The sequence below is a fragment of the Oreochromis aureus genome, linkage group 3 (assembly GCF_013358895.1).
Source record: "Oreochromis aureus strain Israel breed Guangdong linkage group 3, ZZ_aureus, whole genome shotgun sequence".
NCBI lineage: Eukaryota > Metazoa > Chordata > Actinopteri > Cichliformes > Cichlidae > Oreochromis > Oreochromis aureus.
Genome location: NC_052944.1, coordinates 48368466 through 48390392, shown reverse-complemented (window position 1 = coordinate 48390392; position 21927 = coordinate 48368466). Strand labels below are relative to the sequence as shown.

At 42.0% G+C, this 21927-nt stretch overlaps 2 protein-coding genes across 3 annotated transcripts in view; one reads left to right on the top strand and one right to left on the bottom strand.

The window, feature by feature from the left end:
• The window catches only part of LOC116332929 (type II inositol 3,4-bisphosphate 4-phosphatase-like), a 33042-nt gene that overhangs the window by 1404 nt on the left and 9711 nt on the right, over window positions 1–21927 (bottom strand). Inside the window, exons 10-25 of one of the 2 annotated variants that reach the window (XM_031756029.2) lie at window positions 21155–21248; window positions 20841–20910; window positions 20601–20748; window positions 19425–19555; window positions 19225–19332; window positions 17187–17295; window positions 15142–15307; window positions 14864–15052; window positions 14630–14780; window positions 13576–13787; window positions 13335–13458; window positions 11566–11692; window positions 11342–11482; window positions 10439–10536; window positions 10199–10296; window positions 9703–9857 (exon numbers count right to left, since the gene is read on the bottom strand). In XM_031756029.2, coding sequence (XP_031611889.2) covers window positions 9703–9857; window positions 10199–10296; window positions 10439–10536; window positions 11342–11482; window positions 11566–11692; window positions 13335–13458; window positions 13576–13787; window positions 14630–14780; window positions 14864–15052; window positions 15142–15307; window positions 17187–17295; window positions 19225–19332; window positions 19425–19555; window positions 20601–20748; window positions 20841–20910; window positions 21155–21248 — 2121 coding nt within the window. The remainder of the gene's footprint in view (window positions 1–9702; window positions 9858–10198; window positions 10297–10438; window positions 10537–11341; window positions 11483–11565; window positions 11693–13334; window positions 13459–13575; window positions 13788–14629; window positions 14781–14863; window positions 15053–15141; window positions 15308–17186; window positions 17296–19224; window positions 19333–19424; window positions 19556–20600; window positions 20749–20840; window positions 20911–21154; window positions 21249–21927) is intronic. The other variant, XM_039610453.1, reaches the window with a different exon arrangement.
• LOC120439454 (tripartite motif-containing protein 16-like) lies at window positions 4683–9689 on the top strand. The gene has a single exon (XM_039610454.1). The coding sequence runs from the start codon at window positions 4912–4914 to the stop codon at window positions 6586–6588; it is 1677 nt and encodes a 558-aa protein (XP_039466388.1). The 5' UTR covers window positions 4683–4911; the 3' UTR covers window positions 6589–9689.

Here is a 21927-nt window from a genome sequence, read left to right as displayed (position 1 = left end):
CCTGGGCCCAATAGCCCTTAACTTTAAGGAGAGGGTCAGCTGACCGTTCTTGCAATAAATGATAAATCTTAGAAGTGATACCTTTACCCAAGGATGATCTTGAGAGCAGGACTTCCACAGGGCTGCCCACAGGAAAACTCAAAGGGGTTCCCAGCTACTTCGATAATGAACTATGTATTTGAACATATCTCCAGAATTGATTACGCTGCAACTTATATAACTCCACAACTTTATCAAAGCTTAAAAAACATTTGGTCCCACAGTCAAACAAATCTGATACATAAAGGATGCCTGCCTTGCGCCACTGTAACCAGTCAACTGATGTCCCTCCAATTAAAATTCTTTTATTCCCCCATAGGGTTGCTGAAGGAGATTTAATAAAGTCCCAACGACCCGCCCTATGTAATTTACACCACAATGTCTTCGCATTTGCAATTATAGGATGGGTAAGTTTGTGACTGGTATCAAACAGCTCCCTCCAAGGAGAAATACCGCCATTAACTTCCGTCTCTATTTGGGACCAAATGGGTTTAACTGGTGCAGTAGGTAACCAAGCTCTAAGTTGTTTCACATTCATCACCCCCCAATAATACCATTTGAAATTAGGCAATGAAAAACCTCACCTTGGGTCAACACACCTGAATCACATGATTAGTTCATTACCAGGCCTCTGGAGAACTTCAGGACATGTTGAGGAGCTAATTTAGCCATTTAAATCAGCTGTGTTGGTTCGAGGACACATCTAAAACCTGCAGGGACACCGGCCCTCGTGGACTGAGATTGCCCACCCCTGATCTAGATCTTTGAAATACTTATCTGGAATGTGTAATGGAATATTGGATAAAATATAAAAGATCATGGGTGCAGTCATCATCTTAATACAGCTAATTTTCCCCCATATTGTGAGATGTACTCTGGACCATCAACCAAATTCCATTTTTATTCGTTCAAGCATTGGCCCCATATTTGCTCTAACCATCCTAGTGGGGATTATTAAACTATTATGATTCTGATTCATAACGAGGTTCATACCTTGTACTCAAAGACATTCTTGGTTTTTTGTGGGGGGTTTTTTATTGTCAATGTAGAGGAGATACAGGAGACTCAAAATAGTGCTTCTCTCTCATGTTAATATAAAAGAATAACTAAGAAAATATAACGGACACTCCTGAGTATAAATATAAAAATCAAACCAATACAATACAACAGAGGTAAAAGATATAGAAAAAATAAATAAATAGAGCAGCTTGTAAAATGTACAAGGATAGAAGTGTAAGAGGCCAAGAGCAGCAGGTATGACAGAGGTGGAAATAACTGTGCCAAAGACAGTCGGCAGCATTAAAGATTTGAATCCAACTTGTGTGAGAGACAATCTAGGGATACGATCTTACAATGTAGGGGTAGGGGGCTGATGGGGAATGGTAATGAACAGAGTTCAGCCTTCTGACAACCTGGCGAATGAAGCTGTTCAACAGTCTAGTGGAGCGAGCCTGAACACTCTGGTACATCCTCTCCGAAGGCTGAAGAGGGAGTGTGAAGGGTGTATACTGATCATGTCTGAGTTAAGAAAAATAAATACATAAAATAATAAAATCACTTAAAAATAAAATTGTTTAAAAAACTTCCCCCCCAAAGATAAAGATAACATACACTGAGAAAAGAGGAGAAAACAAAATGCATTTAAAAAAAAATTAGAACAACACTGGTTTAAAATACAAAAAATTGTTTTTCAAACTGTTTTAAAGATATCTAATGTTGACGACCTCCTGATGTGAAGAGGCATTTTGTTCCCTAATTCAGAAGCAGCCACTTCTACAAACCCATCTCCTCTTTTAATCTGGATCTTGGGAGACGGCCAGGAGCATTTTCTCAGCAGACCTTAGTGATCTAGCGAGAGTGTGTAGGTACAACAGCGAGTATCCACAGCAAAATTGCTGGAAATACAAATACCATCAGGTTTCGATTCACTGCACCCTGCGATACCATCAGCAAAGCATCTGATTGGCAACTCCTTCATTTTTCAAAATGACATTGATCCCAAACACACTACCAGCGCAGTAAAAGCATATCTGGATAAATTAACACACTTATCAGTCATGGAACTCAAATCCAATTTGGGATCACCCAGACAGAGAATAGAACAAAAGCCAACATCCAAAAAAGAGCTTTGAATGTCCTTCAAGTAACCTGGAGAACTATTCCTGAAGACTTTACAGAAATTACAAGAAAGTTGCCTAAGAGAGTTCAGATTGTGCTGGTCAAAAATATGGTTGTACCTATTATTCACTTTTAAGCTCATTACACTTGTATAAACTCTGTTTTTCCCCATCTCTACTGTAAATAGCTGCATTTGTTTCCCATTTTCCATGGTGTTCACAATAGTGCCGAAACCCAGCCGCCATGTTGGACTCCGAGCCTGCACAACCAGCACAGCTGCTCCAGCTGTTAGTCCAAATATTGGTGAATATCGTGGCCATGCACCATGAGGAGGTGGCGGTCTACAAAGTACAGCTGGACAGGCTGCAGAATCAAGTGAAGTGACAGACCAAGGTGCTGGAAAGGCACTGGCGGTGTTGATGCATTGGGGAGGGCGACGACCCGCAATCATTTCTGGAAACCTTCCGGGCCAAAGCAGAGGTATGCCAGTGGCCTGCCACGGAATGGGTACCATGGTTGCTGCCACTGCTGTCGGGGAAGGCTCAGACAGCACCTTTGAGCCTGTCACCTGCTTTACGGGGCAGTTTTGAGGACATCAGCCATGCGGGGCTCGATTACTTGGGCCTCTCCCCGGAGGATCACCGCCGGCGGTTCTGGGTTTGTCAGCTGGTGGGGGAGGATTGGCCGTTTGTGTGGGCCTATTAGCTCCACTATGCAGGGGCTATGTGGCTGCATAGCCACCTGGCCCGGGCCATCGGAGGGGGAGGCATGCATGCTGGCAAAGGTGGTCTTGGAGCAGTTTGTGGATGGTCTGCCAGGGAAACAGCGGTTTGATGCCTACCATGCACTGGGGCACCAGTCCAGGGAAAAGACGGCCTTCTGTTCGGCTTGTTTGGAGCCCCTGACACTTTCTAGCGTCACATGTACCAGGTAGGGGGACACACAGTGCACAGGCTGCCACCTACCTGGATGATGTTATCATTCACAGTAACACCTGGGTGGAGCATGTGCAGAAGGTGGGCGTGGTTCTGGAGTCTCTGAGCCAGGCAGGGCTCACAGCCAACAGTATCTGGGGTACCACTTGGGGGGTGGGCAGGTGCATCCACAGGCAGAGAAGACAGCCGCCATTACATCTGGCCTGTGCCCCAAGACCAAAAAAGAGGTGAGGAGGTTCCTGGGGCTGGTTGGGTACTGTCGCCGGTTTGTGCCTGGGTCTGCGGACCTGACCAGCCCCCCATCTCCGGGGGCTGGTCAGATCTGGTCTAGTGGACGAAGCGGTGCCAGGTGACGTCTTGCAGATGGATGCCTCAAACATAGAGCTGGAGCCAAATTGTCCCAGCAGGATTCAGCTGGAATTAACTGAGCTCCAGAGGGGGACCCATTCTCTCATGAATGTTTCCAGAAGCAGTTTGCATGGCTAGGTGCTCGATTTTACACACCTGTGGCAATGGAAGTGATTGGAATACCCAAATTCATTGATTTGGAAGGATGAAAAGAATACTTTTGGCAATACAGAATATCTTATAATAGTCAGGGCTATGAACTGCAATGTGACTGGTTGGCAGTGTTGGGGAGTAACGGAATATATGTACCGCCGTTACGTATTCAGAATACAAAATATGAGTAACTGTATTCCGTTACAGTTACCGTTTAAAAAGGTGGTATTCAGAATACAGTTACTTTGCTGAAATAAATGGATTACACGGCGGTACTTTCCTGTTTCATATTGTCGCGGGTCAGGACTGTTTGGGTTGGTTTGACAGCTACGTTCTGTTGTTTCAGGCGGCAGCGTTACGGTTGCCATGGTTACAGGGTGACGCTCTCTCTGCGTGTTTCCTGGGTGAGAGAGCACCTTTTTGTTGTTGTTGTTGTTGTGCTAAGCTAATAGACAGAATGCTACAGGCATAGCTCTAAAGCATGTAGCCTGATGGGCAGTGTAGTCCGTGCTGCAGGAAGAATGGACTACCATACACGTTATGTGTCTGTGAGCGAGGGAGGGAGAGAAAGGAAAAGTCCGAGCTGTCACGGAGCAAAAACGGGAGCTGGAAGCATGTAAATATAATAATAACCACCGCAGCCAAGAAGAGTGCCTGACGAGCCCATTTGTAAGTAAGCTATTAAGACTCAACTGTACACTGTGTTCGTGTTTTCCTCCGGAAAAAATGAGTTCCGTTGGAGCAGCCTTTCAACGCCTCTCTCTGTCTCTGGCAAGCAAAGTTGACCCAGACAACAAAGTAAAGCTAGTTTTCGGCTACCAGCCCAACACGAACCCGACGTATTAGCCAGAGGTCCCTTTACTACGTTTCGGAGCCGCGGACCTTCAGTAACAGTAATAAATCACAGCAATAGGACATTCACGTAGTTGTAAACAGCATGATAATATATTAAGTAATCCAAAGTATTCAGAATACGTTACTCTCATTGAGTAACGTAACGGAATACGTTACAGAATACATTTTGGGGCATGTATTCAGTATTCTGTAATGGAATACATTTTAAAAGTAACCTTCCCAACACTGCTGGTTGGCAATCACAAATAGCTCCATAGGAGCATGATCACATGACCAAGCATCAGTCTTTTACAATTTGAAGGAGGGGTAAAACATTTCAGCAAAGTTCAAACTGATGATAATAAAAATATAAAGTCATAAATGCTGCTAAAGTCCAAACTGTACCCTGTTCTGTAGTCTAAATGAAACAACCTGTCTGACAGCTTCTTTCTTATTAAAATATCGTGTGTTGCTGAGAGGAGAAATGGAGCAGAAAGGATTTCAGCTGGATTCAGAGAAATTCTCTTGTTCCATCTGTTTGGATCTACTGATGGATCCGGTGACTATTCCCTGTGGACACAGCTACTGCATGAACTGTATTAAAACACACTTTGACGAAGAGGACAGGAAGGGAATCCACAGCTGCCCTCAGTGCAGGAAGACTTTCACACCGAGGCCTGTCCTGGAGAAAAACATCATGTTAGCAGATTTAGTGGAGCAGCTGAAGAAGACTGGACTCCAAGCTGCTCCAGCTGATCACTGCTATGCTGGACCTGAAGATGTGGCCTGTGATGTCTGCACTGGGAGGAAGCTGAAAGCCATCAAGTCCTGTTTAGTCTGTCTGGCCTCTTACTGTGAGAAACACCTCCAACCTCACTATGATGCAGCTCCATTAAAGAAACACAAGCTGGTGGCCCCCTTCAAGAAGCCCCAGGAGAACATCTGCTCTCGTCATGATGAGGTGATGAAGATTTTCTGTCGTACTGATCAGCAGAGTATCTGTTATCTCTGCTTGATGGATGAACATAAAGGCCATGAAACAGTCCCAGCTGCAGCAGAAAGGACTGAGAAGCAGAAGGAGCTTGAGGTGAGACGACTAAACATCCAGCAGAGAATCCAGGAGCGAGAGAAAGATGTGAAGCTGCTTCAACAGGAGGTGGAGGCCATCAATGGCTCTGCTGATAAAGCAGTGGAGGACAGTGAGAAGATGTTCACTGAGCTGATCCGTCTCATCCAGACAAGAAGCTCTGATGTGAAGCAGCAGGTCAGATCCCAGCAGGAAACTGAAGTGAGTCGAGTCAAAGAGCTTCAGGAGAAGCTGGAGCAGGAGATCGCTGAGCTGAAGAGGAAAGACGGCGAGCTGGAGCAGCTCTCACACACAGAGGATCACAACCACTTTCTACACAACTACCCCTCACTGTCAGCACTCAGTGAGTCTACACACTCATCCAGCATCAATATTTGTCCTCTGAGGTACTTTGAGGATGTGACAGCAGCTGTGTCAGAGACCAGAGATAAACTACAGGACATTCTGAGAGAGGAATGGACAAACATCTCACTGACAGTCACTGAAGTGGATGTTTTACTGTCAGTACCAAAACCAAAGGCCAGAGCTGGATTCTTAAAATATTCACGTGAAATCACACTGGATCCAAACACAGCAAATATGCATCTGGTATTATGTGAGGGGAACAGAAGAGCAACATTAAAAAGACAAAAACAGTCCTATTCTAATCACCCAGACAGATTCACTTTCTATTATCAGGTAATTAGTAAAGAGAGTTTGACTGGGCGTTGTTACTGGGAGGTGGAGTGGACAGGGAGAGGAGTTTGTGTAGCAGTGGCATACAAGGATATCGGTAGAGCATGGTACTCAGATGAATGCGTTTATGGAGGAAATGATCAATCTTGGGCATTACGTTGTGACACACATGGCTATGATTTTCACTTCAAGAATCTCTCAACTCCCCTCTCAGGTCCTCGGTCCTCCAGAGTAGGAGTGTACCTGGATCACAGAGCAGGTATTCTGTCTTTCTACAGCGTCTCTGGAACCACTGTGACTCTCCTCCACAGAGTCCAGACCACATTCACTCAGCCACTCTATGCTGGACTTTGCCTTTTAGACTACAAAGTCACTGCAGAGTTTATTAAACTGAAATAGACAGAAGTCATTGAGGGACAGTTGGTAAAAATGTGTGATTTAGTTTCCAGTTTCTTTGGTCTCCATTGTTGTTGCTGTGAACTCGGTGTCGTGCTATTTCTTCTCTGCACAGAGATCATCTGTCAGTCACACTTCATGTGCGCTACTTTGATGCCTTACCATCTTTCATCTAGATAATGACTGAGTTTGTCTGGATGGCTCTACTTCCAGTGTCTCTAACCATTACGACTCTCAATGCTCATGGTGAGTTTTATTCAGCTAAACTTAATGAAACCGCATAAATATGTGAACCTCTCTCTGCTCGAAATGTTTGAGGAATATTTTTGCTAATGTATATTTTTTAAATTCAATTCAATTTATCCATGGACCGTAATAGAAAAACCGGCAGATTCATTAATTCATTGCACAGAATTTGTTCTCACTTTGTAAAACAAACAAACAAACAAAAAAAACATTTAGAATTACATTCACATTCATTTTTAGATTTTGTTGTTCACTGTAATCGTCATGATCATTCAGTACATTAATCATTACTTGATTGTTCACAGCTCATATTCTGAGTCACGATTGACATGACTGAGTCACTGATTGTGTGAATGTTGAAGTCTTGAAGTGACTGCTCTGATTTGGTGTTATATAAATAAAAACTGTTTTGAATTTAAACCAGATTGAATGACGCAAATCTAAAAGTTTACTCCACGTAAACATCACATGATGTCAGAGTGAACTGTAGGATTCAGACGACTTCATGTTAAAGGATGATTCTGGTTTATTTTAGCCTGCTGTATTTCCCATTATGTGTCTGTTGTGATTTAATGAGTCATGAACTTCACCCTCCACCTGTGCTGTGCAGTTACATAAAAACAATGAAAGGCCAAGAAATAATAATAATTTTTAATATGTATCATTTTAATGAATTTATTATGACCGAAAACACACACAAATAAAAGGGTTTAAAATGAGGTGTATGAGCCTAAAATATGGAGATGATAGGTGTCAGGCACTTTATTTATTGCATTCTGTGTATTTTTATGCATAGCTCAGGTGGGCCTGAGTGAGATTTCCCCTCAGGGTTTCTTCTGATGTATTATGGGTAGTAATATACTTACTACCCGCAGGGGGCTTACAGGACTTTTTAAATAGAGTGAGGGGGGGACCCGCAGGACATCACAATATTTGATTAGTAAAGACAGATGTATTACAATGTGTTACATTATTGCACAACAGAAATGTCTTTTCTATTAAATTATTGTTTTGCAAAATAAGTTCACACATAGATCCTTTACTTAACTACTTATTGGTCATCATACTCAAGTATGTGTACTGAGGTTTTAGGATCAAAATATAAACTATTCATTAGATTACAGTAACAGTAGATTACAGTAACTGATCATCAGTAAGTATAAAAGCAGAAGCTCTGGCAGTGTGCTGCTCAGGAGCATTCATGTCTGTGCTGAATGAAAACACAGCGCCACAATCTTCCCAGCAGTGAATGTTTCAGTAAATTCACAGCAATGCCAGACCGTCCAAAAACTACAAAACTGCAAAAAACAGAGCTACATCTCAGACTCTACAGGCCTCAGTTAGCATGTTAAATCTCTGAGTTGCCAAGTAGCAGCCAAGAAACCTAAAGTATTTAGAGTATTTCTGTAAAGAGGAGTGGGCAAAAATCCCTGCTGAGATTTGTGCAAACCTGGTGACCAACTACAAACATCTTACTGCTGAACTTGCCAACAAGGTTTTCTCCACCAAGTAGTAAGTCACGTTTTGCATGTTCTCAAACACTTGTTTCACTCAATGACATGAAAATTAATTTATAACTTTTATGTTGTGGTTGTTATGCTGCCTCTCTCCATTAAAATTACAGACTGTTCATTTCTTTGTACAAATGCACTTCAGTAAAGTACTAGAGTAAAAGTTGCTGCTACAAATTAATTGTATCCTAATCCTCGCTCTACACTTAAAGATAAAAAAAAAAGCATTATCAACCTTGTCTCAGTCACAAACTGTGGTCTGGTAATAATAAAGTCAAAGGACAAATTTCAAAGCCATAACAAATAACCGGTCTGCTTTTAAACTTGTTCCTCTGTTGGTCTCTAAACAGAATGAGTAGCATAGCAGAGAAATGATGTGCGACAGGGAAGAAGAGTGGGGTGGACTTTGAGGAGTGGTGCACATTATTGAGTGAACACTTGAGCCCAATCTAAAAATGTTATTTTATTAAGATTTGTAACTTTCTATTTTATTAAAGTGATTCTAATTTACTCTTTTTTTTGTAGACACATGGTTCCTATGACTGTATATATACATATACAGCTATAAATAAGCAAGAACATTTCCCTAAAAATGAAACTACCCATAACAACCCCCCCAACTGTAAAACACACCCAATGTGGGATGTACATTAGAGGATACTTACTGACTGACATATTGTTTGTTTTAGTCTTTGGTATCATTCTTGTGAATAAAACTTTCAAACAAATGAAAGAAAAATAAAGAAAGCAGCTCTCCTTAAACTGAGTTAAATCTCATGAACACACCTCGTCTGAACAAACCTGACAGAAAACAGTAAGATTGATAGTGATGCAGTCCACTTCCCAGTGTTCCAGTCTGTGCTGCTCTACTGGTATTTTGCCAGCAGTATAACGAGGCTGAGGATGAGCCAAAGAACCAGGAGGTGAGAGGTCACCAGTAGAAAGGCCACCGGGTAAAGGTGCCGTCTGGGGGCTTTGGGGGCCAAACACTGTGGGAGTTCTGAGGGAGTCTCCCCTGGATCTAACCCAGAGACAGGGAACCCTGACTGGGTGTAACAGCCCAGCATCTGCCCCCAGGACAGACGAGATCTGGAGGATGAGCAGGGGTGTTTGTGTGCAAGTGTGAATGAAAGCCGGGGGGGCAGAGAAGGAAGAGATGTGACGAGAAAGAGAGGGAATTGATGGCATGAAGTAAAAGAACAAAGAGAGAAAAAGATTAAACTGAAAAAGTTTTGCAACATTTACAATAAGCAGAGAACAAAACAGGAAAAAGGAAAGACAAACGAGGTGAAGAAACAGAAATAAAGGAAGGCAAGAGGAAGAGGATTGTTGTGTTTTTAAGGTGTAAACAAACACGCACCTTCTCATCCAGTCCAGCGCGATACTGAAGTGCTGCTGGCTGAGTGCGTGTCGCTCCCGCAGTAAGGCGCACTGCTCCAGCGTCACCGACATCGCAGTGCGGTCCTTCGCACTCTTACAGCTCGTCAGCCGCACGCCGTTCACCTTACGACACACCTGCACGTGACAAAAACACAAACACTTTGTTAAAAGGCCTGAAGCAGAAAAAACACATTAATATTATGTGAAGTGTTGTAGCAGAGGTCCTAGTGTAAATGCCCCTTGAGTAAGTTCAATGTTCCCAGTCAGGTGAGCCCTTTCTGTGGGGCTTGGACATTCTTCCACTATACAAACATATTATTGCTTGTGAGGTTAATTAGTGGTTCTAAACTGGTTCCATGGAGTAAAGGAGTCCCTGTCGGGAGCACTGCGGTATTTCCCGGTGGTTCCCACCAGGTGATCCCCACAGAGTCAGGTCTTAAAAATCTTACATGAGTAAGTCTGTTTCAGGTGCTTACCTTAGCAGCAATCCACAGAACCTCCACGTTCTTCCTCTTCTTGGCCTCAATGCTGCGTTCCAGAGAAGACAACAAGTCTGCCAGCGACTGGATACCAGCTGACAGAAGAAGAAGCAAGTTCAGTCATTGTTTCACTGTTTGCAATCAGACAACCCTCTGTGAGCAAGCAATTAGCAAGAGTGGGAAGGAAACGCACCCTTTTAACAGGAAGAAACCTCAGCAGTGATAAAAAAGCCTTACCCATGTCAGGCAGTCTGTCCCTCAGTGTGTTACAATAAGCTTTGAGACGCTCACAGCTCTGCTGGTTTATTCTCTCCTGCAGCGAACAGTCACCAAACCTGAAAACAAACATCAACTTCTGAGTAATTTTACCTAAAATGGAGAGAAATTTTGCAGCTTACATGAAGCAACCATCTAATTTTTTTTTTGTTGTGATATTATAATGTTTAATGTTCATAATAAAAGTTGGCTAAAGTTTCAAATAATGAGGGATATGTCAAAAACCAGGTATGAACAGTAAATGTTGCTTTCAAAACCTTTTCTCTACCTAAACCTGATCTCTACTTGCAGATTTCCTCACAAAATACAACCACTACATCTTGAAACTCCTCAGGGTTCTTATTTGGGCTTTTAATTTGAAGCATTCCAGAAGCTCACCAATCAGAAAAGAGTGGACTTTTGAGAAGGTGTGCCTTAAAAGGGCTGCTTGTTTCAAATGGAGGATGAGCTAAGGGGCTACAGAGAAGGACAAAGAAACCAAAGCTAGTCGAATCCTAAAAAACGAATGTGCAGCTTGAGATAGCTTAAAGTCATCTAATTAATAATCTCTAATGAAGATTAAACTGTTGATGAAGATATGCACCAACAGCAGACACATTAATAAGTCTGAATTATTTTCCTATAAGACCTCTACTATCAGCAATTTTATTCGGAGTTAAATGCATATTTTTTAAAAATATGCATTTTTTAACTGTGACTCTTCTTATTAACCATAAACAAAACTTGTTTGTTTTTTCCACAGTGACGCAGAAAATACAAAACACTAAGGTCAATTTTTTTTTTTTACAGATGTTCACAGCAGTTTAAATTGTGCACATTAAAAAGGCAACAGGAAAACAGTCGAGTGAAAAACGGTTTGTTTACCTCTCAGCATAACTCTGATGCTGGTTGATTCCAATGTTAAACAGAACAGGATCGACTCGAATCAACAGCCCATCTTTTAGTTCCTGTGGCAGTGAGCTGAAGGTCTCTGGAGGCAACGGGACTTCAACAATAAAACTGCCCCTGGTTGGAGATGAACGCACAAAGTGAGGAAGCTGCACACTCACTGCGTGTATAGATGTGTGTGTCTCTGTGTGTATTCCCACCATGTTCCACTGAGTGTCGGCAGCAGGTCGTCTGGTTGTTCCGTTTTGGCCTCGGTGATGGTGAACGATACTCCCTTTAGGTCAGCCACACCCACTTCCATGTCTTCCAGCATCCCAATCTCATCACCTGACACACAAACACACCTTAGATGTGTAAGCACTGCATGTAGAAGAAGTGTACATGCATGGCTCAGTCACACTAAAATAAAGGACAGCACCTTCCTTGGGATTGGCTGCCCCGTGATTGCACTAAAATTTTCACTTTCAGTGACCACTTTCCATCGCAAGGCCTGACACGGACCTTACTGCAATCACTTTCAGACTGAGTGGCGAAGATTTCCAAATCAGAGACAGACTGCCAACACACTGCCATCAGTCTCAGTCAGTCTGCACCAATAACTGCAACTTATTTGCAACACATCTTGCAATAAGAGACTTGAATGAACTGGTTGACAACTCTTTGTTTTTTGGTTACTTTCCCAAATAAATCTATGGAATTTTCCCAGATTAATCACAGTTAATCACTGTATTATCACAAACAGATTGTGTGTACCATATTTTTCAGACTATAAGGCGCACTTAAAATCCTTTCATTTTCTCAAAGATCGACTGTGTGCCTTATGTATGAACTCTGGTTGTGCTTACTGACCTGGAACGGATTTTATGTGGCACACGGCGCTCAAAAATCTGTCAAAAAAATGTTTTAGTACGACTTTGGTAAGCTACGAAGCTGCACCGCTTGATGGATTATCACAGCATAATGGCTACCATAGTCAGGAGCCTCGCGGAGTAATCTGGGTCCAAAGCTCCATCCGCTTCAGGTCCCAAAGTCAAACGAACACTGCGTCATCACTGAGAGTTAAAAACTGTCTAAATTCTTTCATCTTTAATAAAATGTTTAGCGTTGCTGCTTTACCAGGTATAACAATTAAGTTTAACATCCAGGCATCCATGAAAACAGAATTTATGAAATTTAACAGAGTTAGAAGTTAGCAGGAAGTTAGCTCATTAGCTTCCACCTAAACATGATATAGCATGTTCTGACTGAAAGATTTCTGAAAAAATTAAAACGTACAGCTCTGTTATCACTTCTGACATAAATGAAAACAGAAAACTAAACAGCAGTGAGTTTTGTAGGGTTACTGAAGTTGGACTAGCTGGTATATAATGATGTGCTACGTGATTGCTAGCAACACAGCTATGTTAGCATAATATAAACACAGTGAAGCTGGAGTATAAACGCTAACTTTTTTCCACTCGATAAAAGTTAACGGGAAGGATTCGCGATGGTTATGGACAAATGTAATCACATGGCAGGATGCTGTAAACGGACCAAACTTCAGTCAGGAGAACAACTGAGATAATCCATCCACAATACGAGATTAGTCATTAATATACTGCAACAACATGGTAATAGAGCAGCTGCAAAAGAATTCAACATTAATGAATTAATGGTAAGGAAGTGGAGGAACCAAGAAGAATGAGTTGAATAAAGTTTGACTTATCTGACTGTTTTGTTTCGCTTAATGCGCCTTATGGTGTGAAAAATACAGTAATTGTCAACTTGACCCCTTTCAATTGCAGACTGATAGCCGAATAACTCCACAATTACCATTTTAACACATGAATCACTCAATCATGAGACCTGGTCCCTGTCTTTAAAGCAACCATGTCAAAGGCAACAAGATCTTCAAACATGGTAACAATAATTTGGTCTCACCAATGACTGTTTTCCATAGTGTGACTGTGTGTGACTAGTGTGTATTTACCGTGGGTGCTCAACAGGCTTTCAAATTGAGCCAATACTCCTACAGTGTGAAGTTGCCGTAGAAAGTCAGGATCCTCCAGGCCTCTGTAAAGCTTCAGCATGACGCCACAAACTACTGCTGAGAGCTGTTAGACAAACACAGTTTCTTTAATACAGAAAACTACAAACTTCCACTAAAATTACCCCCCCCCCCAAAAATCCAAACCAGAATATGTTTCCTTGTAAATCTCCATCATCCTCACCGCCTGGCTGAAGGCGGCGTGACGTCTCTGGGCTATGTGTACAGGGCCCTGAGCGACTGTCGCATCCACTGCCTCCTGCAGGACCACAAAGGTCATAGCCACTTGGGCCTTCATCACTGCCTCACGCACGCAGTCCCTGAGAGTGACCACCAGAGGGAGAAGGTGCTCTTCCCAGGTGCACCCAGAGAAGGAGGAGAAGGAGGAACGAGAGGCTGGAGGGACAGCGTGACAAAGTTTGGTGATTTAATCAGAAATTTTAAAAAAAGAAAACAAAAAACAGATATCCAAAAACGAGTTATCTAAGAAGAAGAAGAAGAAGAACTAGCAAAACTAAGTTAACAGGAAATGCAGCACTGATGAGTGAGATGAAGTGATCTTTCAAGCAGAAAGAAAGTAGTGAAGCATTAAAAATTGTTATTCAAACGTGCTCTGTGCATGTATTAAACCCTGTTCATTGTCAAAGTCTGATCAGAGTTTAAAAACTGAGGCGTTCTCCGACTGTCTCAGCACGTGGACTGATTTTGATTTGAAGGACTCGAGATGAAATAATCCCGAGGTTAAATTAACCATCACAAGATTCATGCATAGCCAAGATGCACATCGCTGGAAAACTGTTTCTAGCTTATTAACGTTATTGCAAGCATAATCTCAGTGAGAATGCTGGTTGGCAGCTAGCATAATCCATGATATTAACATTAATTATTTATTTACATTATTAATGTACAATGTCAAATAATAGTTCAAGACTTCCTCCTCCAGAGTAATACACATGGACACAGCATACTGACAGCCAAGGTAACTATCGACTGAACAGCTGAATCTACTAATGATGAACACCAGTCACAGCACTTGAGGTGACTTGGGTAAAACCTTATCAAAAACCTATTGCAAAATAAACAACTGACGAATCAGGGTTTTTTTTATCCCTAATTTAGTGCTAAATTTAGAATTTTTTCAAATATATTAAAACATAAGGTGTATAAAAATGATTTTATACATAAACAGTAGCAGAAACATGCACTTGTCTGAAGAAGAAGTCTGAAACGTGATTTACCGTCACCTGTGTTCTGAGAGTTTGTGTCCCCGGTGCCTTCCTGCAGCTCTGCTGACATCACTGTCTGAAGCGTCTCCTCTTGCTGCTGCAGTCGGTCGACCATGGCAACAATGCAGTTGATGCTCTTTCCGACATTCACCCACACCCTGTCCTACACAAAAACAAACACATATAAAAACTGGAATCATACAATGCTATCGGAATCACGCAGACATCACACACACTCCAACTTGCCCACTCCTCCTCGTCGTACTCCGTGTCGCGTCGGCCACCGTCCTGCTCCTGATCGGCAGGACAGTTCTCACACAGCAGCCCGTTGCTGTGGACGTGGCTGCTGTTGGCATTTGCGATGCACTGGTTATGGATCTCCAACAAGGCACATTTTACCAACTCCTCTTTGAGCGCGTGCACAAACTGCTCGGTCTGGTGGACGACAAAGTAGGGGGAAACATCAGATTTCTTGGTGTCCAAGCGACTGCTGGTTAGCTGTATTCTTTTTCTTCCTTCCTCACCTGTTCCATCAGGCTGCCTAGGACCTGCCGCAGCCGGGCGGTGTTCAGCTCCTGCGCGACGGAGAGCAGCTCCTCTGCAAGTCCGAAGACCAACGGCTGCAGCTGGGCCATCCTTGTCAGCAGCTCCTTGGCTCTAGAGCTCTCCTCCTGGGAGTAAGAGACACAGCTGGAAAGGAAAGAAAGGAGGACGAGGAAAACTTTACCAACAAGCTAAACTGAAAGAGACTGAACAGTTCAGCAAGTCCACCTGTGTAGATTACACACTCGGGATGTTTACAACAGATAACAACATGAATTTGTATTGAATCCTTGACTGCAACATTTTGGCTTTTTAAAACCAGATGTGAAGGACATGGGTTACATCCAAGACTACTGCACGCGCGTAGTCTAGCAGATTTAGCCTAGGCGATCTATTTAACTCTAGGTGGGGCCATTATTTCCAAACTAAACATGTTGTAATCAAAAAAGACGATTGATGCTATAAACTGATCACAGAGTTTACTGGGGTCAAAGTGAGAAGTAGGATTATTTTTGCATTCTATAAAATCGACTTCCCCAAAGCTCTGCCTGAAAACGTGCTCTGCCTACGAGCACCGTGATGCACCCCTATGGTCAGGACTTTTCTGTTCTTAAACCTCAAGCTGAGCATTTTTGAGTTAAAGTTCAACTTTAAGTATTCATCCTTCATGACGTGCTTGTTAGACTGATATCAAACCTCAATGCAGAAAAAACACAGCAAATTTGATTTGATTGGTTTGCACAGGCTGCAGTTTGCACACGTGGACACACAAAAATCAGTTTTTATCTCGAAGAATCAATAAAGACAGACCAGAGCTGGAGACGCCTCTTTATGCAATACAGTGATCCCTCACTGTAACGCAGTTCACATTTCGCTGATTTTTTTTTTTTGTGTGTAATTTTGCATGCTTTTGTTTTTTTTGTTTTTTTATTAGCACATTGTGTTCTACATCCTGATTGGCTGTAGACCATTGTCACTCAATCTCGTGCCGTGTCTCCTGCACAGTACAGAATGCATTCATCTTGTCAAATTTATCTAAATCTTCGATCGCTCGCAGTGTGACTCTGAAGTGCTGTACTGTATGTTTGTAAGTTTTCTCCCCAACAAACACAACAATGTCAACAAAACGTTTTGCACCGTCAAAGGCAGCTGCGGGTGCCTTTGGTTTCATTCTATCTGTGGACTTATTTTTCTACAAAGGTTTGAACTTTGAGAGAGTTTAAACAAGAGAGAAAAGTGTGAAAATGTTCGAGCCTGTCAGAGAAAAGTGTATAAAGTGTGTAGTGAGGGATTTTACAGCCTTAAAACATCTATAATAATTATAAAAAATACAGTTGGCTACTTCGCAGATTTCACCTATCACTGGTTATTTTTGGAACGCTACTCCCGTGATAAACGAGGGACCGCTGTATAACACTGACTAACACGTAGCAATGGACAAAGGTTTTGTTAGTGGCACAAATTTGGTGTTTCACACACTAAATCAGATTAAGATCTGGGGATGAATCCAAAATGTTCATTCGATGATCTCTGTGTCACTTGGTTGGACCTTCTGCCTCGTTACAATCTTACATTGTGCTGGAAAATGCACAGACCGTCCCCAACTTCCTCCTGGATCGCTTTTTAGTGTCCACAGTGTAATTTACTTAATGCAGGAACGATCATCACCAATTATTTGTGATAAATTGTCACCAATTTGTGGCAATGAGAAAACTTTTGTCCATGAGTTCACGTTTACAGATATTTAACTTGTGTTCAGTTCAATTTAATTTACAGCAAGCATTTACAATCTCTTTAACTCTAAACGTACATAACCGCCATTCATCCCTCTGCTGTGTGCAGACTGAGATAATTCCATAAAAATTAAAGCATCAGTGCGCCGACTCTACAATGCAGCAACGCTAATCCTGACAGAGTCGAGATTATAGAGATTAACCGACAGCAGCCAACAATATTATGTTTGAGTGTGACGCTGTTGGAGGAAGGAGGAGAAAGAGGAAATAAAGGGTGGAGGTGGAGACGTTACCTTTCCCTGAGGTTTGTATGTTTGCTGAGGAGTTTCTTCAGCCCTCCGTGTTTGAAGGCCTGGTGATGATCGGCTGGAGCACCAAAAGTTATAACGTCATACCAAACACCTGAGGACAGAGATGAGTGAGTGAGAGAGCGAGCTTTGTAGCATCTAAAGCACAGAGAGAGAGAGAGAAAGGTGAAGATGGGAAGCAACACTTTATAATAACCATCATCAGTAAATCATAATGTGGTGTTTACAGCTGCTACATGATACATGATAATGCTTACTAACTGGTAAACAATTCCAATTAAACCAGTTTAACCAGCCACATACAGTTTATAGATGATGTTTAGGAATGTTTAGTACGGAGCGGTGGAGTGGCAGTAGTACCAGTCTGTGAACCCTTGTACCCCGTTTCTCTTACCCGTTTCATTTTTACTTTTGCTTTCAGCGGCTGTTTACTTTAGGAAAACCTGTGGTGTGAGTTACTATAAAACAGCCTCCGACTGAGCGCTGTCTCGCTGTTTATACCACACATGCACCACAGGCCTGAAGAAAAAAGGAAGCCGCAGACTGAGACAACAGCCGCGTTGACATAAAATGTTATTTTCTCCTTTTATTCACACAACCAACATAAAGGGGAATTACAACACTACTGATGATGGCAAACATTATTTATTATTATTAACAGTAAATTAACTACTTGATAAAGTTTCAATCACGATTGTTTGTTTACATGCATGTCTGATGGTTACTGTAAAGTGTCATCAAAAGACAATAAAAAATACACAACAGAAATAAGAAGCAGTTAAAGAAAGTTCGGTTACAATTTAGAAACACTTAAATAATATTTAAATATTTGAGCATTTTTAATTTACGTCAACATAACAAATGCATCTTTTTATTCTTATTTATCAGCATCGACTGGGATGCAACAAAAACCTGCAGGAATTTACCTGCAAGCTGTTCACAAAACACCATTAAAATTAGAAGGACACGCTTGTAACTGCTGCAAACGGGAGCAGGAAAGCGTGCCGCACTGTGAGACGCTTCATACTGTGCAAACAGGACACAGCATCAAAGATGGCTACTGCTGTCAGAAAGTCCTGTACGGTACTCTACAGGGCAAATCTGCTACGTAACACTAGCATGATACAGTTCTGCCACAATTAACCACAGTCAATGTGGAGCGGTTACCACCAAATACTGTTACGACTTGACTCGTAAGCCACAACTACAATTAGAGACTGATGCTACAGCTTTTAAACCAACAACAGTCTTATTGAAACCTCTAGATGTTCAGTTTTACAGGTAACGTGTATATCTTAAGCTATGATTAGATACATTCATGGGGTGCACTTTGGTCCGAGTGGAGCACAAGAGTCTGTGCAGATGTCCACAGGTCTGTGTGTTTTTTTAAACCTGTGACCTCATCTGCAGAGAATTTAAATCACTATCCAAATATGTAGTTCCAACCTTTAAACCAGGGGTGTCAAACACAAGGCCCGGGAGCCAGAATAGGCCTTGAAAAGACTTAAAGCTGGCCCACTGAATGGCTTTGGAAATGAGTTAGCTTTTTTACTTTTAACTGTATTTTCATTGGTTTTACAGCTTTTTCTATTGATATGGGACCCCACCCCCGAGGTAGTATGAATTCATATCACACACTACAGCAGAGTAATTAAGTAATCGATAAACAAGGAAATGAGAGTTAAGTTCCTGTTTTTTTATTATTTACCACAGAAATGTCTTTTTTTATTCTTTATATTGAGTCAACAGGGGGAAAACAAAACCCCCCAAAACAACCTTTTCTGTGAATTAATTTCAATTCTTTAATTAAAGGACAATCTGGATGATCCACTATCAGAACATTTTCTGTAATTTTACATATTTCTCATGTAGTTTCACTGAGCTGTATGAGCCCACGATTTAAAATGAGTTCGACTTCCCTGCATTAAACAGTCTCTGTGAGGCCAGCAGCAGTTTCAGACACCAAATCATATGTTAGCTTTGAAATGCTCATCTCTAAGAAGCAGGAGGCTCATGGATGTACCTGTGCTGTCGGGACTGGTGACCTCCATCCTCTGCGTGTGTAGGTTGGTCGGAACAAACTGTAGGTGTCTGTCTGACTTACTGGTGCTCGGCTTAAAACAGGATGAAGCTGCGGATATATCAGGATATATCAGTGCTGTGTACTTCCAGTTAGTATCTGTGGAAAAAGCTCAAATCCGCATGAAGATCCCGTGACCTCACCTGAAACTTTTTCAAGCTCAGTGAGCAGTTCCTGATAGCACCCGGTCAAGTGGTTACAGTGACTGATGACATCATGGCGAAGGCCATCCCAGTGGGGTGAAAGGTCACCGAGTTCCTTCACTTCCTGAATTCTAACAGGAAAAAAAAAAAAAAACTTCAGGCTGAAAGAAACAAAGAGTTTCAGTGTGTTTTTTCTACTCTTGGATTTTTATGATGTCATAGGCAGGTGATATCCTTGACATGATGATCTCACAGAAGCCCCGCCCACCTGCTGTTGTCAGGGGCAGCAGAAAACAGTGGTTGTCTAACTTTTGTTGCGTGTAATAACATTACACCCACACGTATGTCCCTCCATACATTTCCCCTGCTTGTTCATCTCGTATGTGCAGTTGCTCTGCGCCCTCTGGATAAAACGAGGGAGGTCCACAAAGGGAGGAGCTAAAACATCTTGTTCCTTACAGAGGATGACCTGGGGTGTTGCAAGAATGCCCAGAATAAGATAAACAAGGAAGAGTTTGAATTACTAAAGAATAAACTTCAGTTTCAAGTTGATTTTGATCCGGTACCTGAGTTCAGGTTATTGAGATAAAGGGTCGTTTTCTTACAGAGTTTTATTTTTGCATAGGTTGTGGTTTTTTTAATTTCTATTTACATATATATGTAAACCCAGCCAAAAATAACATCATGAACAACTTCCAGGAAGCACAGTGTGAAAACATGCACACCACATTATCTCATCTCTGCAGGGATGCACTAATCTAACGTTACGCTGGATCTGTATCAGCATGCCGACTTATGGACACGTCTGTTTCAGTTCTATGTTGTCTTGTGTTTGCTTCAGCATGTAACAGCAGCTAGCAGAGAGCTAACATAGCTTGGAGGAAGGTTAGAGCAAAGACTCAGCAGTTTGGGCTACAACATGGTAAAGGGGCTGCACGGCTGATCTCTCTGTCTCTTCAATCTGTATGGTGGCCAAACGTTTAGGTGATCCTAAAATAAGAACTTTTTCAAGTTGTTTAAATGTACATTTTATTTACACAAGTATAGTAAACATGTCTGCTTATGTAATCATCAGTAATAAAAGTGAAATGCATATACTGTCAAATAAAACAAGACTCAAATGTTAGTAATCACCCCCTGAAGGCCCACTCTGAGCAAAGAACAAGCCCTGCATACCTGTTTGTATGCTCCTGTATGAGCAAGCTCAGTAACTGTTTGGGTAGAGAGAAAGAAAGCGGCGTCTCTGACATCTGTTCCCTGACCAGCAGCCACCTCTGATCTTCTGTCTTAAACCTGTTCACCTTAGAGACCTGAGCACAAAGCACTGCGCACACACGCACACACACAGACACGAAGGTTAAGGAAGGAAAACTGATATAAAAGCACAGAACATATCCTGTAAACTGTGCGCCTCACATGCTCTCATCATTGGACTGTTGTCTTTGTCGTGGACAGAGCCGTGAATACTGTCACACAGCGTGGAACACTGGAGCAGGAAAACAGAAAGAGAGAAAGTAGGTCAAACATTATTTGTTATTATTTATCTCTTTTCTTGCATTTTAAAATGAAAGGTAGACTGGGCAGTGACAAAGCAGCTTCACTGTGACTCATCTACCAACCTAGACCTCAAATGTGCCAGAAAGGAAACCACAGAGCCAAGAGTCGACTTGAGACGAGTCCATGGTGCATCAAACAAGCACCACTGAAAGAGAAAGACAACTTTGTGCTACCTTGTGTTCAGAAGGAGTTTGACTCTCGTTGTCTCCCTCCATCTGCACGCGGGACACCCGCACCTCCCCCACCTCGTTCACGCCATCCATCGTCCTGATGAAGAAAGAGTGGACGCTTCATATTCAAAAAAACACAAAAAAAGTAAACGCTGAGCGGTAAGGGTACCATGAATAGGACATTTAATGCTAATTAATTCAACAGAATTCATGAACATATCAGAAATATGAGAAGTAGAGCGCTGTGGGAACACAGACTCTGCCTTGTATGTGGATTTGCTCACATGGACAGTCACTCCTGAGAGGCCCACTGTAAGCCAAGAAAACCTGATCCCCTTTCAGTTCCTCTTCATAGTTCATATTCATAATTTGGAACGGACCAGGTGAACACACGGGGACACGTTAAAATATTTCAAAACAAGCCTTCTGGGAAAGAAGACAGCAGAGCAACTAGTGGGAAAAGTTAGAGAGACTGAACAAAAAGCTAACTAAAAATATGATAACTAGCAAGACTAGCTTCAATCACCTGCTACCTGATTCACCAATGAAGCAAACGGGAAGAAAAAAATAGAAAGCTAGGTAATACAAGGCTAACCTGAGCCTGAGAAAGACGAAGCAACTACTGAGAAGACAAAAGTTACTCAAAACAAGATTACTAGAGCAACTTAAGGTGGTCAGAAACCAGAGAACCAACAATCCAACGCTAACCATGAACATAAACTGTAACTAACAAAAAGAAGGTAGTGAAAAAAAACACAACTATCAAGGAAAGGCAC

Coding starts and splice junctions, on each gene's coding strand:
- LOC120439454 (XM_039610454.1), top strand. CDS start 4,912: ATGGAGCAGAAAGGATTTCAGCTGGATTCAGAGAAATTCTCTTGTTCC.